The sequence below is a fragment of the Phalaenopsis equestris genome, unplaced genomic scaffold (assembly GCF_001263595.1).
Source record: "Phalaenopsis equestris unplaced genomic scaffold, ASM126359v1 Scaffold001208, whole genome shotgun sequence".
NCBI classification, from domain to species: Eukaryota; Viridiplantae; Streptophyta; class Magnoliopsida; order Asparagales; family Orchidaceae; genus Phalaenopsis; species Phalaenopsis equestris.
The window spans coordinates 470,448-490,472 of record NW_018165647.1 but is presented as its reverse complement, the minus strand read 5'-3'; the positions used below and the strand labels follow the sequence as shown (position 1 = coordinate 490,472).

At 36.4% G+C, this 20,025-nt stretch overlaps 1 protein-coding gene across 1 annotated transcript; it reads left to right on the top strand.

The window, feature by feature from the left end:
- Positions 1–5,352: 5,352 nt before the first annotated feature.
- On the top strand, positions 5,353–19,583 carry LOC110033522 (probable galacturonosyltransferase 10). The gene is made up of 2 exons (XM_020737535.1): positions 5,353–5,787; positions 17,882–19,583. Exons 1-2 carry the CDS (start codon positions 5,629–5,631, stop codon positions 19,331–19,333), a joined length of 1,611 nt encoding a protein of 536 aa, XP_020593194.1. The 5' UTR covers positions 5,353–5,628; the 3' UTR covers positions 19,334–19,583.
- Positions 19,584–20,025: the final 442 nt, after the last annotated feature.

Here is a 20,025-nt window from a genome sequence, read left to right as displayed (position 1 = left end):
TCAAGGTTTTCGACCACTTATTTTCCTTCTTGACACATCTTAATGGATTTGTTCAATTCTAGTTCATGGGTCAATTTCATTTTTGAAGGCTTCAGAATAAGGTGAAAGACTGAAAACTCTGGTTTCAATTTTTTTTCAAGAAGGATGGCTGACCAAGGAAGACAACTCCAATCGATGTCTCTCCTCCAAAGACAAAGTTCAAGGTCTACCTGAGGCACAATAGAAGGTGGATAAAGTCAAGGGAAAGTCTATAGCCTTTTGTCAGAATCTTGAAGCTTCAATGACAAATAAGGTGTTGGCTTCTGACTCATTTGGAAAGATGATTGAGACCAATTGGAGGACTTCTGATGATCTCTACGCTAAGCACGTCATGGTTCTAGCTGTTAAGAAAGAGAAGCCAACCATAGATTTAGCAGATAAGGATATTAATTTTTTGATTTCACATTCTAATATCATCATATAGAAGAGAGAGAATAAAAAAAATCCTCATTGAGAGACTTACATGCTGGAAAAAATGATGTATACACCTCATCCTATTATAGATTCTTAAGATGACGACAACCAATGATAAGAATTTTGACTAAGGTTACCTAAATCCGCATAGAGAATGGGTGTCAAATAGTCCACTGAAAATGATGAAATTTTGTGTTTTTCCTTATGAGTAGAGGCCCATTTCTTTGAAATGAGAAGCTTTACCAATTAGGCTTTGCTCATGGATAAGAGAAAATTGTTAAAAAAACATGTAATAGAGCTGATGGTGGACTCAATGAAGAGTCAGATGCCACAATGGATTCATCAGAATTGTCCCACTTGGAGTGAGAGAACTAGCATAATTGGAAAGCTCTTATATAAGAAGAGCCCACTCAAAATCACAAGTGTGTGGGCTTCCCCAAAATTTCCTAACTAAAGTGGATTGCCTTACATATGCAATAGGCAAAAGTGAGGGTGAGTTGGAGCCCAATATACTAGTTAACCTCAACAAGGATTGGAAATCTATCAAATTAGTTAATAATCAATATGCCTCTACCTTGGGCACCATCATTACTTCTCCGAGAATGGCTGAAGCTTTATCGTAGTTGGGCCCAAACGAGTTATTGCATTAGAATGACTACCTACATGCCCTCGGTAGTAAGCCTCTCACACCTTATCAAACTTCTTACATCACTAAAATCAAGCTCTAAATAAGTTTGAGAGGTCTGCACAAGATATTGAGATAGGGCTAGAGATGATCCACGCCTGGTGGTCATCACTCTATAAAAACTTGGATGAAAAAAATGGTTGTTGAAAGAATAGATGACTACAATGAAGATGGCTAAGAATTTTGTAGCCTAGGTTTTGTCTATTGCTACTCAAAGTGAAATCCTCTAGAAAAATTAATTAGTGTTATCTTGTACTAACTAGCCCACTTGGTAAAGTAGCATATGCTTTTCTCTAACTGGTTGAGTATGGAGAAGTTCATAGAGTTGGTGACTAACTCCAAGTCGAAGGAAATGAAGATGACCAAAATAATAAGTGTGAAAGAAACGATGGGTGGTAATCAAATGTATGGCTTGTGGCTCTTGCTTTTTATTTTGCTTTTCTTATTTAAAAAAAAAGTATAAAAGTTTTGTAATATAAAATTTTTCATAAAGGAAATGAGTTTTAATCATACCTTCTTTATTATGTTAGATGTTCATTTTATAAGTTTGTGTATGGTCATGATGATTCTTAGTGATTAATTAAAATTACATATCACTTGATTAATTGAAAATATGATATAACTTAATTAGAATGAATAACCATAACTCAAAAATATATATGCTTCAGTCACCCCCTTAAAAATAAGATACCCGACCCAAGTCTTACTTTGCCCAGTCCTTTGATCCACCTTAAAATTACCTATTTTTAGTGTACATTTTATGATCTTTTTATGTACATTTTTTTATTATATAGAATTGTGGAAATCAGACACCTCCGAAATCTCAACCATAAGGAAATCCTTACCATATTTTCTTTTGCTTTCTATTTTTATTTGTCATTTTCCTTCTTCTCCAAGTTTCTTAAATATCTCAAGGTCATCTGTGTGATATGAGAGAATAAGTTATTTGGAGAATAGGCCAATACAATAGATAAACAAAGTGGCGAATCCTTCCTAATAATGATATTGACAAATCAACGACACGACGATGAATCAAGAAGAATTGGCGGCGGCGACGACATTCCGGTGGTGATAGGATGTAAAGTCTCCAGACGGTGAACGTCCATGTAGTGATAAAAGGTTGTGGTTTGTGAGATGGCTTGTGCTGCATCAGTACAAATTTCTGACGTTGTTCCCATTTTTTCAAGAATTCTTCGACATCCTTCCTAAGGGTTGGCCATAAGTATCATTATTGTTGTATTTGATGGGAAAATATTTTTCTCAAGACTAGCTTTCACACTCATTTGAATGCTTCTCTCTAAGGACCCCTTCAACATCGATTTTTAGTACACATCTTAGGTATAAAGAAGTATTCAACCTTTTGGACAAGCATATCATTTAACATGAGGTACTGAACATCCTTAATCTTCAAGCATCACTATTTACAGAAAGTGGATGTATGGATCTAAATTAAGGTATGAGTGTGTCTCAGAGATGGTTATCCTAAGTATAGAGAAGTATTCAAACTTTGGAAAGCTTAGGTATAGAGAATTATTCAACGATTAGAAAAGCTTATCATCATAGGTACTACTAAGTGATAAAATGTATTCAACCTTCAAAAAATCTTATCGCCTTAGGTACCGTCGTGTGATAAGTAGACTCTATGGCTTGGAAGAAGTTAATTAGAGGGTGACTGAAGATGGCATCGTAAGTTGTTGGTGAGTCGACAATGATAAAATCTATCACGGATATAAATTACTTTTCATCTTCTTCCTAGGTGATAGGTAAAGTAAGGTTTCCTAGTGTTTCCTTTTTTTCACTTGTGTGTATCTAAAAGATGGGTTGCTCCTATGCTCTATCTATAAAAAAAACATGAAAAAATGTTCATTAAGCTCATTGATTCAATGAATATACTACTGACTTGGTAGTCAACGATGATGATGATAACATCTTTGAAAGGATTGCCCTTGGTGAGCAAGTGTTTGCTTATGAAGCAGATTGACAGGTGTTATGTGATGTGTTGTGGAATTAAGGTTATCATGCATAATTCTTCAGAGCATAGCCTCTTCAATCTCAAAGGACAGTTTCACTTCTGTCTCCCTTAATGATGTCAGGCATGACACTCAGGATGTGGTTGGCTTGAGCTTAAGCATGCTCACTGAAAGCGTCCTTCGTTAGGGCTTTCCTTTGTCCCTGGTTAATTGCTCCAAGCAATGCAAACTCAGTGAGCTTCACAAGCTTAATTAACACTTTAATCAGATTTCAGAGGTGTCAGCATTCCTTCGTCCTGTGTTCATGATCTTGATGGCATGCATGATATCTATTGGGATCTCAGAGATAGCCTATAACTTTCATTAGTGGCACCCACTTGAAGTACTCCTTATTATGGATAGCTACTATCACTTTCAGCATTCAAACTCTTAAAGGAGTCAACTGAGGGACTTCATAATATTAGACTCGATCTTTCCGAGAGTGAATTCTCTTATGCATTATCTGATTATCTGAAGATGGGCACGGGTCTTTGAAATGAGTGCTAGTCTGAAACTGAGGGTTATGCCATGGTCTCCGACCTTCTATACTGGCACTTCATTTTGGAGGGTGCCAGTTAGGTTACTTTATTTTGGAAAAAAAATGGAGAGTTATATTCTTCTATTGATATGTGATTATTGGAAAGCTCTAATAGCTCGACCAATAATTTAGGGCACTATAAGCTCAACACATATGAAAATGAACCTCCTTCTAGAAGCAAGTGCTAAAGGCTTGTAGGGACTTGCTCCGTGCTTGACACAACTGTAAGGGCACCTAAAAGTTATTGTGGAGCTTCTGAGTGCTAGTAAATTGTGCGACAAACATACTCTTGAAGTCTACAAATGAGATGTTCAACTCCAATGATAGGCAGTTGAACAATAGAGAGCCGACTCTCTTAGGGTCATGAAGAAAAAATGACATTCCAATGCATCAATTATCGTGTGCAAGCACACGACTAACACAAAGATGACAATATAGTCAATCAGGCTTGATTTCCCTCGACAAGATTTTAAATCTAGAACCTTGAAATGCTTAAGGGGCTCAGTTTCATAAATTTTCCTGGAGAAAGCATCCTCTCACTGCGCATGCCGTGGCACTTTGATACACACATATTCGTGGTGGTTGCGTAGTGTGGAAGCTGCACTATCGGGGTAGCAACTGTTGTTCTCCCCCAATAAGGCTGGAGGGATTCTTGTATCATTTGGTACAAGCGCTTCTTGTGGGTATTGAGACGGTATCTATCAAGGTGGTTACATACTCTCTAAGCTAGTGAGCCTTGATAATCTTCATTATCTGTTTTTTGAGGTCATTGATTTACCGAGCCAGATACTCTCAGCTGCAATCGATGTCGTTTGCAATCACTTGATCTTGGGGCTCTTCTCCTTAAGTCACTTTGCTTCTTGTTTATGACATGATCCACACTCACCACGCCTTTTCAAGCTATTAAACCAAAATTTGTTCTTGAATCTCATCCAAGAAATAAAGCATAAAAAGGAGAGAAGGGAGGGAGAGAGAGAGAGAGAGAGAGAGAGAGGGCTTCAGAGAGTCATATACGTCCATGGTTTCAATTAAAAAAGTTACTCTTTTACATTTAATGCTCCCTTTATTTATAGGTGGCTATAAATATTATGAAATAACACTTACAAACTCTGAACCTCTTTGATTGGTTTATGACATGCCATCTTCTTGTCAGCCGACATCGGTTGACCTCAGAGTCGGCTGTTCTCAGTTAGGTTAGCCTTTAATCGATTGACCTCTGACAGATCGCTTGCTAGATCGGTCTCTAATCGGTTGCCCACTCGATCAGCCTCTGATCAGACGACTATTGTCATTCAATTATCATGCTCTCGATATCCATGCATTACTTGAAATTCATCTTTTAACAGTGCCTTTTATCGAACCACCGGATCCACGAAAGATTCGATCAAGAATGTTTTGTTGTACAATGAACCTAGTTTAAACATATTTTTGCACATCAAGATGGATTTTAAATAATTATTTCACTTCTAAAATGTGAGTGTTCTTATCCAAAAATAACTCTCATTTCTCAAGAATTCAAAATTGCCAAAGCCAAATTCAAAGTGTGTTCGCTGAAATTTTAGGTAAAATTAGATGATTTCACCTGCACGGTGCCTCGCAGCAAATTCTATAACATACCCAAAAGCTTGGCTTAATATCAAATAAAACTGAACATAATCCCTTAGACAACATGAGGCTGCTTAAACAAGCCAAATAAGGTCAAACCGTGTCCCAGCTTTCCGACTGCAATTAGCGCTAGAGGGTGGGAAAAAGTTCCTAATAAGTTCGGGCAAGAAGCAGAAGAAGAAGATAGAAGAGCGGATTCAAACTCTTGATCTCCGAATCCCAGCTGTTTGCATTTCCTCCCTTTCCCTCTCCCTACATGCCCTTAACTCTCACGGAATAGTCGCAGACTCTCTCGTTCAAGAGATGCGACATAACGGAGGCGATCGCCTCGGTCTGAGATGAGGCGGAGGGCCTTCGACTTGCGCAGACCAGCTAGGAGGAGATTGCTCCTGGAATATCGGTTGCTCTTTGTGCCTTGCTTTTTAGGGCTACTAATGCTTCTTCTCTTGATCTATAGCCGCGACAGGGATCCGCGATTCGTGCCTCTTGCCGCCAAGGTTAGATTTGGTTATTAAATAAGATCTATCTTTCTGATTTGTGTTCTCTGATCTGATCTGTTTTATGATGTGCTTCCATGCAAAGTTAGTTGCTTTTTTTTCTTAATTTGGTGGATCTTTTCTTTCTGAATGTTTTGAGTCATTGATACTGAATTTACTGGTTCAGGAAGGATCTTGGTGCAATTGTGCAGGTGAAATGTTGTTTTCCATAATGTCTGTAGGTGCAGGGATGATATTATTTGGTCGTTTGGAATGTTGGAGAGCGTGTTTGGATGCTTTAACTGGGTAAAGTGTCATCCGGAGAGACGCTAAATGATGCGGATGGCATTCTTAACAAGGCAATAGCAGCTTCTTAAAATCGATCCATATGATATTAAACGCATTTGTCACTATTAACAATGTGGGGTAGTTCAGTACCAAGAATGCAAAAAGGTTGATTTTAATTGAATTCAAAAAGAATATATCCTTATTTTTTGTTGCAAACTCTTGCAAGGTTGTTATCTTACAAGATAAATATCTTATGTATTCAAGAAACAAAATGGGTTGGAGAAAAGGCTAAGGAGATTGATAGCTTAGGGTTTAAAGTTTGGTATTCAGGTAGGAATCACACCTAAAATAGTATTTGTGTAATTATAGATAAGAGTTTGAAAGATAATGGTGTAAAAATAAATAGAATTGGAGATAAAATTATAGCTCTCAAGATTGTTGTTGATACTAAAATTTTTAATGTTATAAGTGTTTATGCTCTTCAAGAAGATACAATTTTAACCCTTAAGATATAAGCTCTAAAAAAAATACTGGAATGACCTAGTTGAATTAATACAAATGATACATCTTGAAAAAATAATTTTTATTGGAGGAGACTTAAATGGACATGTTGGTGAGAGTGGAAGATTTTAGAAATATTTAATTAATTAATCAATAAAGTAGAATCATATTAGATTTTTCTTAGGCGTATGATTTTGTTATTGCCAATACTTTATTTAAAAAAAGTAATAAATATATTATTACTTATAAGAATAGATTTAATAAAATACAAATTGATTATTTTCTTATGAGGAAAAGAGATCGCCAAGAATATAAATATTGTAAGATCATTCAAAGTGAAAATTTAAGATACTCTCGATTATTTGTCTAGATTTTAAGATGAAGAGTTGTAAGGCAAAAAAATACTAGAAAATAATATTATAGAATTAGATGAGAGCTTCTAAAAGACATAAATAAATTATTTTTATAAGTAAACTTCAAAATTTCAAGATTTTGGATGTTTGAGAATAAGCAAATTCTATGTAGGATAAAGTAAAAAAAAGACAAAAGATGTACTTGGAAAATTAAATTCAAAATTTCTATAAATAAAAATAGTTGGTAGTTGAATAATAATATGCAAGAAAAGATAAAATAGAAGTTGTTTTATTAAAAAAATTGTTTCAATGTAAAAGCTTACAAAATTGAAAAAAAATATAAGGTGATATGTAGGGAATCTAAGAGAACAATTTTTTAAGTTAAAAATTCGGCTTTGAGTGATCTTTATGATAGAATAGTTACTAAAGAGGGTGAAAAGTATATGTATAAACCAGCCAAACAAAGATAAAAGAAAAAAGATTTAATTCAAGTAAAATGTATTAAAGATGAAAATAAAAAAGTACTTTTCTTAGAGAAGGATATTTAACATAAGGGGGTGCGCCATTTTGATAAACTTTTTATGGAAGTTTCTAAAAATACGATCAACCTTAGTTATCTTAATATTATTAATAAAAAAGAAAAAAATTATTTTTACCGTCGCATTAGTAAAAGAGAAGTTGAGGAGGCTTTAAAGAAAACAATTATGAAAAATTAGGACTTGATGATATCTCTATTGAAGTGTAGAAATATTTAGGAGATTTGAGACTTTTTTGGCTTACTAGATTCTTTAATATTATTTTGAAAACTAAACACATGCTTGAGGAGTGGAGGAAGAGTATTTTGATCCCAATTTTTATGATTAAAGGGAATGCACAAGGTTATCTAAATTATAGAGAAATTAAGTTTATGTGTCATGCTTTAAAATTATAGGAGAGAGTAATTGAACATAGGTTAAGACGTGATACAAATATTTCTCATAATCAGTTTGGTTTTGTGCTCTGCAGGTCTGCTATGGAAGCTTTATTTATTGAGAGGTTTGATGGAGAAGTACCTTAATGTTGGCGGATCTGCATATGATTTTTATTGATTTAGAAAATCTTACGATAAGGTTCCATGAGAAGTTCTTTGGAGAGTTCCGGAGAAGAATAGTGTTAATACGACTTATTTTCAAGTTAGTATATATATATATATATATTTATTTATATATTAGAGATGCTACCTACATTGAACAAAAGGAATATTGACGAAGTATTTTCCTATTTCAATTCGATTACCTCGGGGATTGGTTTGAAGCCATATCTTTTTGTTTATTGTTTACCTAAGGGAGGATGTACCTTGGTGTATGCTTTTTGCTGATGACATCATAAGACTAGAGAAAGAGTTCAGGAAGAACTTGAATTATGGAGGTCTACGTTGGAGTCTAAAAGTCTTCGTTTGAGTAGAACCAAAACTGAATGCATGGAATGTATTTTTGTAGTAGTAGCTTTAATGGCAAAGTTATAAGTATCGGTGATCAAATCATTAAATCGTGTGAACGTTTTAGATATCTCAAGTCTATTGTTCAAAGTGATAGTGATATAGATGGGGATGTTACTAGTAGAATTTAAGTTGGTTAGTTGAAGTGGAGGAGTTGATCGGGCCTATTATGTGATAGAAAAACACTGCTTAGACTCAAAGTAAATTTTATAAGATGGTGAGACCTGCAATGCTCTATGGTGCAGAATGTTGACCTTTAAAAGAGAAATGTAAAAGAAAGGTAAGTGTTGCTGGGATGATAATGCTTCGGTGGATGAGTGGCTCAACACTTAGAGACAAAATACCAAATGACTGTACTCGTGATAGGTTTGGTGTAACTCCAATGACGAAAAAGATTAGAGGGAGTCGTCTTAGATGGTTTTGTCACATTAAATGTCGAACTTCTGATGCTTCGGTTTGGAGAGTAGATGTTTTAGATTCGACTTATGTTAAGAAAGACAAAAATTGACTTAAAAAGACTTTGGGCATATTATATAAAAAATGATCTTAATCTATTAGAGTAAAATGAAAATATGACACTCAATTGGACGCAAGGGAGAAAAAGGATTCATGTGGATCCTACTTAGTGGGATAAAGGTTTGCTATTATTGTAGTCTTCAAGTGTTTGAGGTACTTTTGATTCATTGCTGTAAAGGTTTGAGAGAAGTTTTTCTTCTTTATGATATGTTGCCTTGTGATGGAATGGGTGCAAAACAGATTAGAGTAGTTGTGCGAACTTAGCCTTTCATATTTATAGCCTAGAAGACACCTCCATAAATCATTATCAGGATTGAGGCCTGCACCGATTGTAGATCACTTGATTTTGTGAGGTTTATGAGTCTATAGTGATTAGGATCAATGTTTATAACTTAAATGCAAGCCAATTACTGAGATATTAATTAAATTTTAATTAACAAAAATTAGAAATATTCTAAATTCTCCCAATTTAGGAAATATTATTCACCAACTATATTAATCAGTAACTGAGCAATAATTTCACGATGTGGCCACAATAATAAAATAATTATTTTTTATATATAAGTATGTATGTATGTATTCATATTATGTGTAGATATATGTATATATGTATATTATTGTACATCAGAAATGCATCGACATGAGTCTTGAAGAAATTCAACGGACTATAAGATAAAAGTATTGTCAAAGATGGCCGAGCAGAAGAGATAATAATCATGTTAGCAAGAGACCTACATCGTCCAGTTGACTAGCTACAACTCTTCGAACAAGACTCATAATCGACCGAACAAAGGTCCGTCGAGCCAAGGATCGCATCCAATCCAAATGAGGAGAAGGGTCATTCCAATCCTCACCCGGGTACCATCGGAAGCCTCATTGGAGTCTTAAAGGCTATTTAGGTGGCCCTAATTCCTTGTAGATGGACGGTCATCAAGTCCTCTAGACAGATCACTTGTCAAAGGGGTAAGCTACCTATCAGAATATTATAATTCACCCTCTGCTTGATAGCCTAACTCTACTCCTGCAGCACGAGTTTCTTGTCCAAGGCTCAACCGTAGACAGTCGAACCATGATAGTCGGTCGACTGAGGCTGCTCGAAGGTCATCAGATAACTAAAACTCAGCATAGCCGTCCAATGGTTTGTCGGTCGACTGAAGGGTTATCAACCGACTGAAAGTTAGTCAGGCGATCAAATGGAATCTAGACGACCAAATGATCACTAGGGCCAACCAATCGCCCAAACTCAATAAAGTCTATCTTGGTCGACACATAGGTCTCACACCCTCGCCAAACGAATGAAGGGATAGCTAAACCTTTGGCTAACCTATTCTTTGTATGCCCAAGATACCCTGTCCCTATGAAAACAGTGGCAGTCATGTAATTTACCATTGTATATCCCCTATGCATATAAATAGGGGTCATTTCTATAGTAAAAGACTAATCAACCGCCATTTTATAGTAAAAGGCTAACCAGTCGCCATTTTAGGTACTAAACTCTTACTGTGCGCTCTCTTCCTCTCCTTTATTACTCTCTTTCTCATGTTGTACGCTCTATTGTTTCGGTGTAATTCACAGGACATTCAGATTCAATATTATGAAATGTGCGGTGAACGTAGATCATACTTCCAACAAGATGGAGATAAGAAGGAAAAGAAATCAAATAATGAGATGCTTTACAAGCATGGAGTGTAGCGGAGAATTTGTGCAGCAACAAATCAAAGAACCGAGAGACCAAATGCTTTGGTTAGATGACAGATGTGATTCGAGAAGCAATAGCTCAAGGAGGGGACCGGAATCCTTGAGAACGAGCCCCTCAAGAGCAGAACCTTTGAGGAGAAGAACTGACGCTTAACGGTAGGAGGATGCCTTTGGTTGAAGAAAAGGTAGAAGATATCCGGTACTAGGGCATTGTTGGGTATGCACCGATGGATAGGCAGTAGTTCGGTCGCAGGAGGTGCCTTTCAAGTCGGAGAATGCATTCTCTTGGCAGATCTCCGTCGCCAAACACTAAAACAAGTTTAAAATTCTGTTACTCGATTCTTACAAGGGTCAGTCTGCTGCGACTGATCGCATCACATCATTTGAGTCGACCGTTTGCCTGCTGAGGATTAATGGCGCATTAAAGTGTCATTTTCTCTTCACCAAACTGAGGGAGTTGGCCCTCTAATGGTTTAACGGATTCCCACTAGAGTAATCACCTCTTTTGCTGACTTTAAGAGGATGTTCGTGGCACAATTTGCTAGCGCACAGAAACTGAGGAAAAACTCGCAATTGCAGGTTATGCAGCAACAACACGAAACACTGTGCGCCTACATAACTCAATTCCAGGAGATACTGGAGGAGCGAGATCTGGAACATGCAACCATATCCCAAGGGCTGAGGAGATAGCAATTCCGAAACACTCTAGGCGTACAATAGCCAAAGATACTGGCTAAATTGTTGGAGCTAACTCATTGTGACATTGCTGTAAATGAATATCTCAACAACACCTACCATAAGGCGGAATCATTCGACCGACGGTCTTAGAAGGGGCCCTTGTAAAACATCGTGTGGAGACTGAGGGATGGCCAACGTCCTCCCATCCGTCTCAGGCATGAAGACAATCGGCCTCTCCAGATGAACAGGGGGGTTGACTGAAATAACCATCATGGTGGCCAATAGAGGTATGCTGACTAGTGGTCATCTCACTATCATGAGCAGTCGACGAACGAATACGAGATGCAATGGTCTTGGCCCTGGGGGTATTAATGGCGGAGTTGCTAGACACCATAAAAAATAAAGAATACTTCTAGAAGGCACCCCTCATGAGGACTGGAGCATTTCTCCAGGATTCTAAGAAGTACTGCGCTTACCACCAAGACCATGGTCACGACACGGAAAAATGCAAACCCCCCCTAAACTTGGTCGAGGAATCGATAAGAGCTGAGAAGCTCAAAGAATTTGTGGTGCCTGGAGATGTGCCCAAAGACATAGGAAAGCTTCGGTTGAAGAAATCCCAGATGAACTTACAAGGGAAAACGCCATCCACATATCTGGATTTGTGTCAACATTTTTTGGAGGGGTCGGAGAAACCTCTAGACGGCCAAAAGTCATTGCAGTCAAGGGAGCTTTGTGCTGCCGTCTTCGCTCCAAAGCGTAGTTCCCATCCGACAATAATTTTTACTGATTCAAATTTGCTCTAGAACGGGAATCCTTATAATGATGCTGTTGTCGTGATGACGATGATCAACTAGATGTGTAGTATTTTGGTAGACACTAATAGCTCCGTAAAGATATTGTTCAAGTTATTATTTGATAAATCGAACCTTAAGACCGACTGGCCGGTAGCTCCTACCGGTTCGCTCTATCGATTCTCTAGCGAATGGAAGTAGGCGCTAGGAGTAAATACACTACCAGTCGTTGGGAGGAAGGCGACTAACAGTTTTCATACATGGAGGATTTTCTAGTGGTGGACTCCCCGCCGACTTACAATGTAATCTTTGGTGCCAGTTGTTTACTGACTACAAGGCCGTGGTTTCTACCTACCACGTCACATTAAAATTTCCGCGGGACAAAGAAGTCATCATAGGTCGAAGGAACTTGGTGCAGTCCAGAAACTGCTACATTCGGGCGGTTGGTGGTGCAGAGCAAGAGCCACTTGACCTCCAAAATAGGCACGAAGGGGGTCTCGAGACCAGCAAGACAACTCTTGAGGGGTATCTGCAACTGATGGAGAGGGTGGTAAATTTTTCTCAACAAGTGAGAAATTTGATGTAGGCAAGAAGGACAATTTGATCCAAACTCTTTGGGAACACAAATATGTCTTCATTTGGTCGGCTTCAGAGATGCCAGGGATCCTACTCGTCGTTACCTGCCATCGCCTAAATGTGAATCCATCAGCCCGACCAATGAAACAATAGATTTGGTCCTCATCGATGACTTTGGCAGGGCCTTGACTTCCGCTCCCTCTGAGTTCGACATCATCTACATGCCTTGGACGATGGAGCTCACGAGTTCGACATCATCTACATGCCTTGGACGATGATTAAAGCGCAAGTGGTGGCAGACTTTCTAACAAACTTTTTCTAGCAATGTGAGCTGGGCGAAGTTGTAGATGTCGACAGCCAGACTTGGATTATGTATAACAACGACGTGTCTAAATAGACCAGAATAGTGCTCGGACTCGCCTTGAGCAGCGCGACTGGCGAACACACCATTCACTCGTTTTCCGTGGACTTCTAATTGACCAATAAACTAGCATATTACGAGCTCTGCTAGCAGGCTTACGCTTCACCTACGAAATGATCAATGTATGTTTTGGTTGGTTTAGTGCTGTTAACATATGCAAACAGCCAAAGGAGATTTCACTCCAGTCTGCCCCCCAACAAACTTCACTAGTTCCCTTATCGTATGCTAGGAGATTTCACTACAGGCTGGCGAACAAACTTCACCTGTTCCCTTATCATTTCCTCCTGTAATTGTTCATATAAAATTTTAATATAAGTAATAGCATTGTTGTCATGAGAGAAATATTTCTATTATTCTGTAATTAGTGTATAAAACATACTTAAATATCTTTCAGTTCAATGTTGGCCATCCAATAGTTGTATGCTTTGTCCCCATTGAAGCTTGAGCAGTTGTCTGGAAAAATAATAGTATTGTAAGCAAATATTACTATAATTTAGATAACAAATGAACTTATCAAAAAAAAGAAAAGAAAAAAATTTGAAGGCTTGAGAATATAACAACCCCATTGAGTCATGAAGGTGATAAAATTAAAATATGAAAAAAAGTTCTCCATAGAAGAGCGGGTTAATATAAATATGGGACTAACTTTTAGAGTTAAAGATGAATTATTTGATTTGAGTAGTTCCTCTCAAACATTATGTGATTCAAGAATATTATAGAAATTTAAGGATAACTTTTATAAAATTACAACATTGACAATATGAGAAAAAGCTCAAAGCAGCCCCTTGACTTTATTATAATGCCAATTTAGTCCTAGAGTATTACAATTCTCTAATTTCATCTCTCAATTATACAAAATTATTCTCAAATGGTCCATCCCCTAGAATCACAATTTTAATTAATGGAAAGTGAGAGTTAAGTTACAACGAAAGTTGTAGAATGAGAATTAAGTTGCAATGAAACTTGTAGAAGGTATTTAAAAAATTTGAAAATTTCTTTTTTGTAATTAAGAGAAAAGTTAGTATTTTACAAATTTTGGTGATTGAAAAAAATATTGATGACTTGTACAAAAAAATTCATAAATCACATTAACTTAATATTATGCTATAAAAAAGTTAGTTCGATGTACTTTTTTGTTGTATTAATGATCAAGTTGAATGTGGCAAAAATAAAAGTTTTAACACGGATGTGTCAACAACTATAGTTAAAATTAAATAAATGTATTGAAGAAATAGTAAAAGTATTATCGGGTAAAAAGAAAGAGAAGAAAAATTAGATTGAAACATTTATTCCATGGAAAGTGGAGGGCAAAGTAATATTTGATAAAGTGAGGCAAATTTGTTTAGCGTTAAGGTACAAGAACTAAATGAGGTAGGCCATAAGTGTCGCGACCCGATATGATAGCTTAGAATTAACCAAGTAAAGAAATGCGGTCAAACGATATTAACATTTTATTTATTTTCCACAAATTTTAACAACTTTCGATTTATAGAAGAGCCACTAAGAAACCGCAAAATACATTAAATTAAAATCAAATCATCATAAATTAACAACATAGTCTACAAGTAAAACATCTTAAATCAACACGCAACAATATCATTACTCAAAGGTAAAAAATAAAATAAATATAACCACAACACACAATATAATACCTATAAACAATAGTCCTCCTGTAAATTAAATCTTTCTTTTCAGACATATCAATCTACAATTTTTTCTGAAAGAAACAATAAAATTCAATTGTATGCTTTTCACCACTTAGTAAACAATTTTAATGTTATTGTGTTTTAAATAAATATGCAATTGTTATACATGAATGTCCCAAGAGTATGCAATTTTTTGATAAATCAAAACTATAAGCTTTCATGTCTAATTTAAGCCTTCATATTTCAATTCAAGTATTTATTATTTTTAATTTTTTTAAGAAGTCATATCAGAATTACTGTCACACCTACTAAAAAAATTACACTCATAGGTACTCCAAAAAAATTGCTCTTGAATGTACATCTTTATCATTTTCATGTTTCTTCATGCATGAATACATCGTATCCCATGCAAGTACCATATGGGAGTAATCATGTATGACTTAAGCTCTTACATTGCATTTTCTTTAGTCACGTCCATTTAAATTCTTTGAGCAATCATTTTCCTTTTTTACGATTTCATTTCATTCATTTCAATAATTCTTTAGTTTACAACATGCACATAAGTTATAAAAAAAACTGTCTAAAGTATTAAGACAAGTCTTTGTCTAATAAAACATCTATTTAATACATATAAGAAAGTAATTACTCACATTTATTATCGTAATCTTGCTCTTCTCTCTCCAATATGAACTTCTAAAGCTTAAAACTTAGTTAAACCTATTATTAATATTTTAATACACAAATATGTATATATTAGATTCATTAATTAATAATTAATAAACCCTAATATTTACCTTAGTTATCTCGATCTCTTTTGCATAAATATTGACCTCTATCTTTCTCCAATTCGAGACTTTTATAGCTTCAATTCTGATTTAATTTAACCTTTTATTATCATTTCAATTCTGATATTAAAACACACACACACACACACACACATATATATATGAATATGTATTTTTAGCTATTAAATTTATTAGTTAAAATGAATAATTCCTAACTTACCTTAACCTTTCTTTGGAGGAACCCGTAACTAGGGCACGTGTTTTTCCTCTTCCCTCATATTGAGGCTGGATTCGACTTTGCCTCTTTAATCCTCCTTGCACAGAGTTTATCGGACCTCTTATTCTTCACAAAGCCACTCAAATCCCCCTTTTCTTCTCCTTTGGGCTCGACACTACTCTGGCACAGTACGTATGGGTCGCCTTCCTTTGGCTAGGCTTTGACAACCTCCTTTTTCTTCCTGCACGATGCTGGTTAGTTTCATCTTCGCACACACATCAAATCTTAGGTATGAAAAGCACCGACTCCTTTCCTTCTCAAAACTTTTTCCTCTTCTTCTTGCACGTAGTATAGTGTTGCGGATCCCGTCTCCTCTCTCTTCTTTGATGAGACATGGAACCAAGCAAAACAACACACTAGCCTCTTCCTTTCTTCCTTCGAATTAGGGCACGGTGGATTCTCCTCATTTTTCTGTTTCTTCTTTCTCTTCCGTTGTCTCTTGTTCTCTTCCTCTTTTCTCACCCTTGTTTTCTGTGGGCTATGAATGAAAGGACCAAGAGAAACCCCCCCTCGACTTCACTTAAACGAATTGTCTCAACGGTTAATTCGATTCGACACATCTAAAAGTATTTATTTTTTTTATTTGTTTATTTTTACTTTTTTTATTATTTTTATTTATTAAAATATTAGTTATTACAGTAAGTAATGTGACTATAAGTCCAAAATGACATGTAACCTGGAGTTGAAATTGTGCATAATACTCAAAAGAGAATTAATGTTTATAGATTCATAAAATTGACCTCAATATTTGCAATAAAGATGATGATGATTTTGTATTACTTTTATAGTGTTATAATAGCTGCATGAGTAAGCATTGTTGATCATTAACTTTTATTTTTTTATTATTTGTTCTGTGAACTCTTGAGCGTTTTCTCAAAAGCTTTCATATATTGATATTGATTTAATCAACTTTCATGAAGGTTTGCAATCTTTGAGTGGCACTACAAATTTATTAATGTTTTGCTCAAATTTTGGAAGTATGCTTCATATTATGATTATGCTCTTTTTCATACTTCAAATTGCTAATTTGTTTCTCAGTGGGTCTTCTTGTTGGAATAGAATGTATTTTACAATAATTGTCATGCACAGTGAATGTATTTCAAATATCAGTAATTTATCTAGAATAAATTAAGAAAAAGATACTATCGTTTATTCATATTTTTCTGCCGGTCTTATGCTGAAACCACCATTTGTGCTGAATTTAGTTTTCATTTACTAGAAAGTTTGAATAGAAGCCATGTCCTCAAGAATTAGTTGGGGAGAGGATGTATTTTGTGAGATGAAGACATGTTTTTCTAAAGCTCTCCCCTTTTGAAAATTATGTTCATTTAAAAATTAACGCCATCTGTAGTCATCAATATTATTTTGCAAATAGAGAAAAAAAAACATGAAAATATTATAATTTTTGTTTTGCCTATTTTTTAAAGTTGGTACCTGGTATAAATACCTGGTGAATTGGGGCGTTGAATGCTGTCTTTTGATTAACAAGTCTGAGATGAAAATTGTACATGCTTGATCGCTCCGTTAGCATTTTATCTGATAGTAAATTTCAGTGAAGCGTAGTTCCTGGTTGTGTTTTAACAAATAACTAGGAAAAAAACATTCAGAACTAAGATAGCGTACTTATATGCATGTTCCTTCAGGGAAAGCAGAATTATCATGTACATTCCATTTAGACTTGAGTGCCATTTCTTTGGTGGTGTCTTTATTGCTTAGGTTCAATAGTCTGTGGTGGCTGCAAACCTTTTAGTCCCTCCTCGTTATATTTTACGGCACTTCATATTGATTGACGTTTTGTTCAAATTTTGAAAGTATGTTTCATATTATGATTATGCTCTTTTTCATACTTCAATTTGCTAATTTGTTTCTCAGTGAGTCTTCTTGTTGGATAGAATGTATTTTACAATAATAGTCATACACAGTGAATCAATGTCAAATTTCTGTATTTTATCTAGACTAAATTAAGAAAAAGATACTATCGTTCAATTTTTTTTGTCTCCTGGTCTAATGCTGAAACCACCATTTGTTCTCAATCTAGTTTTCATTTATCGATCTGACATCAAAGACCTATTTTATCCTGAAAGAAAGCCCTGTTTGTTCTGCAGACATATCAAAACCCTGCCATTAGCATCCCTCAAGGTCTGAACATTTCTGATGAAATGCTGAATGTTAACTCAGTCACGAGGCAATTAGTTGATCAGATTTCTCTGGCGAAGGCTTTCCTGGTCATTGCTAAAGAAAGCAACAACGTTCAGTTCGCTGGGGAGCTAAGCACCCAGATACGGAACTCCCAGGCTCTCCTCTCTGCTGCTGCAACTCGGGGATCCCCCTTAACTACTGAAGAGTCTGAGAGTACCATTCACATCATGGCTGTTTTGCTCTACGAAGCACAGCAGTTTCGTTATGATGCTGCAACTTCGCTTCTGAAGATGAAAGGCCAAGTCCAATCTCTTGAAGATAAGTCTAGAGCAGAAGCTGAAAAGAGTACGAAGTTTGGGCAGATAGCTGCTGAGGAGCTCCCAAAAGCTCTGTATTGCTTTGGAATCAGACTAATCATGGATTGGTTCAAATGGCCAAACCCAGACAAAAGAATCACATATGCACCACATTATTTTGACAAACTCCGGGACAACAACCTGCAGCACTTCTGTATCTTTTCGGATAACATCCTGGCAACATCAGTTGTCATCAACTCAACCACCACAAATGCCAAGCATTCTGACCAGCTTGTCTTCCATCTAGTCACCGACGATGTGAACTACATACCAATGAGGGCCTGGTTCTCCATAAACAGCTTTGGAGGAGCTACCATAGAGATCCAGAAAGTGGAGGATTTAAGCTGGCTTAATGCTTCATATGTGCCGGTCTTGAAGCAGCTCCAAGATTCTAATATGCAGAATTTTTACTTTTCTGGTAACAAGGACAGCAAAACTCCAATCAAATTCAGGAATCCAAAATATTTATCAATGCTTAATCACCTACGGTTTTACATACCAGATCTCTACCCTGCATTACACAAGATATTATTTCTTGATGATGATGTCATTGTTCAGAAAGATCTCTCGGAACTGTTCTCAATTGACCTGAGTGGAAATGTTATGGGAGCTGTTGAAACTTGCATGGAGACATTCCACAGGTTCCACAAGTACCTGAACTTCTCACACCCATTGATCCGTGCAAACTTTGACCCTGATGCTTGTGGATGGGCTTTTGGAATGAATGTGATTGATCTTATGGAGTGGCGAAGGAGAAATGTGACAGGAATCTACCATTACTGGCAGGAAAGAAATGCGGATCACACATTATGGAAGCTAGGGACTTTGCCGCCGGGTTTACTGTCATTTTATGGACTAGTTCAGACCTTGGATCCAAAGTGGCATGTCCTTGGTTTAGGGTATACAAACGTACATCCATCTTTGATTACTGAGGGTGCAGTTCTGCACTACAATGGAAACATGAAGCCTTGGTTGAAGATTGGAATGGAGAAATATAAGGGGCTCTGGGATATGTATGTAGACTATTCTCACCCTTTGCTGCAGCATTGTTTTGTGCATTGATAGGTTAATTGTTCTTCTGTGTAGTTGTTGGAGCAGAAGCAGGGTAAGATGATCATTCTTTCTTTCTAATTATTGAGAAGACTTTTCTTCCAAAATTTTGCCTTCCCCTTTGCTGGGTCAATTGTTTTTTATCGGTGATATATATGGGTGAGTTTTATAGCCTTAGAAGACTCGCCACAAAGTTCTGAATCATGGATGTTTCTTTTTAGTTACGAATTAGTAATAGACGTTTTAATATCGAAGGTAAAGCTCCTCTGGACTTGGACTAATTTGAGAACATTTTTCTCAACCGTCACATCTGAAGAAGATCTTGCCGTCTTATCTAAAGCGCTATTTACGTACAAAGATTGCACGCAGCTCTTCATGCATAATCCCCTCCCAATAATCATTCAATAACCTCTGTGAAGATTATTGGGGGTTAATGCGGAGTTATTTCGTCGTTATTTGGAATTAGTACCCTTTGCGTTTTCACGTCCATATTTTTTCTGATGTGAGGGTAGCCAAAATAATTCTGAAATAACCCCCTAATATCATTTAGAGGTTATTGGGAGGTTATTAAGAGGGGATTATGCACGGAGAGCTGCTGCGTGCGTTCTCCGTACGTAAATCTTATCTGAGAGTTTAAATGTTAGTTAGATGGGCATCATTCCATGTAGAAATTCGATGCCATTTTTGTCTCCACGGCCTGAGTG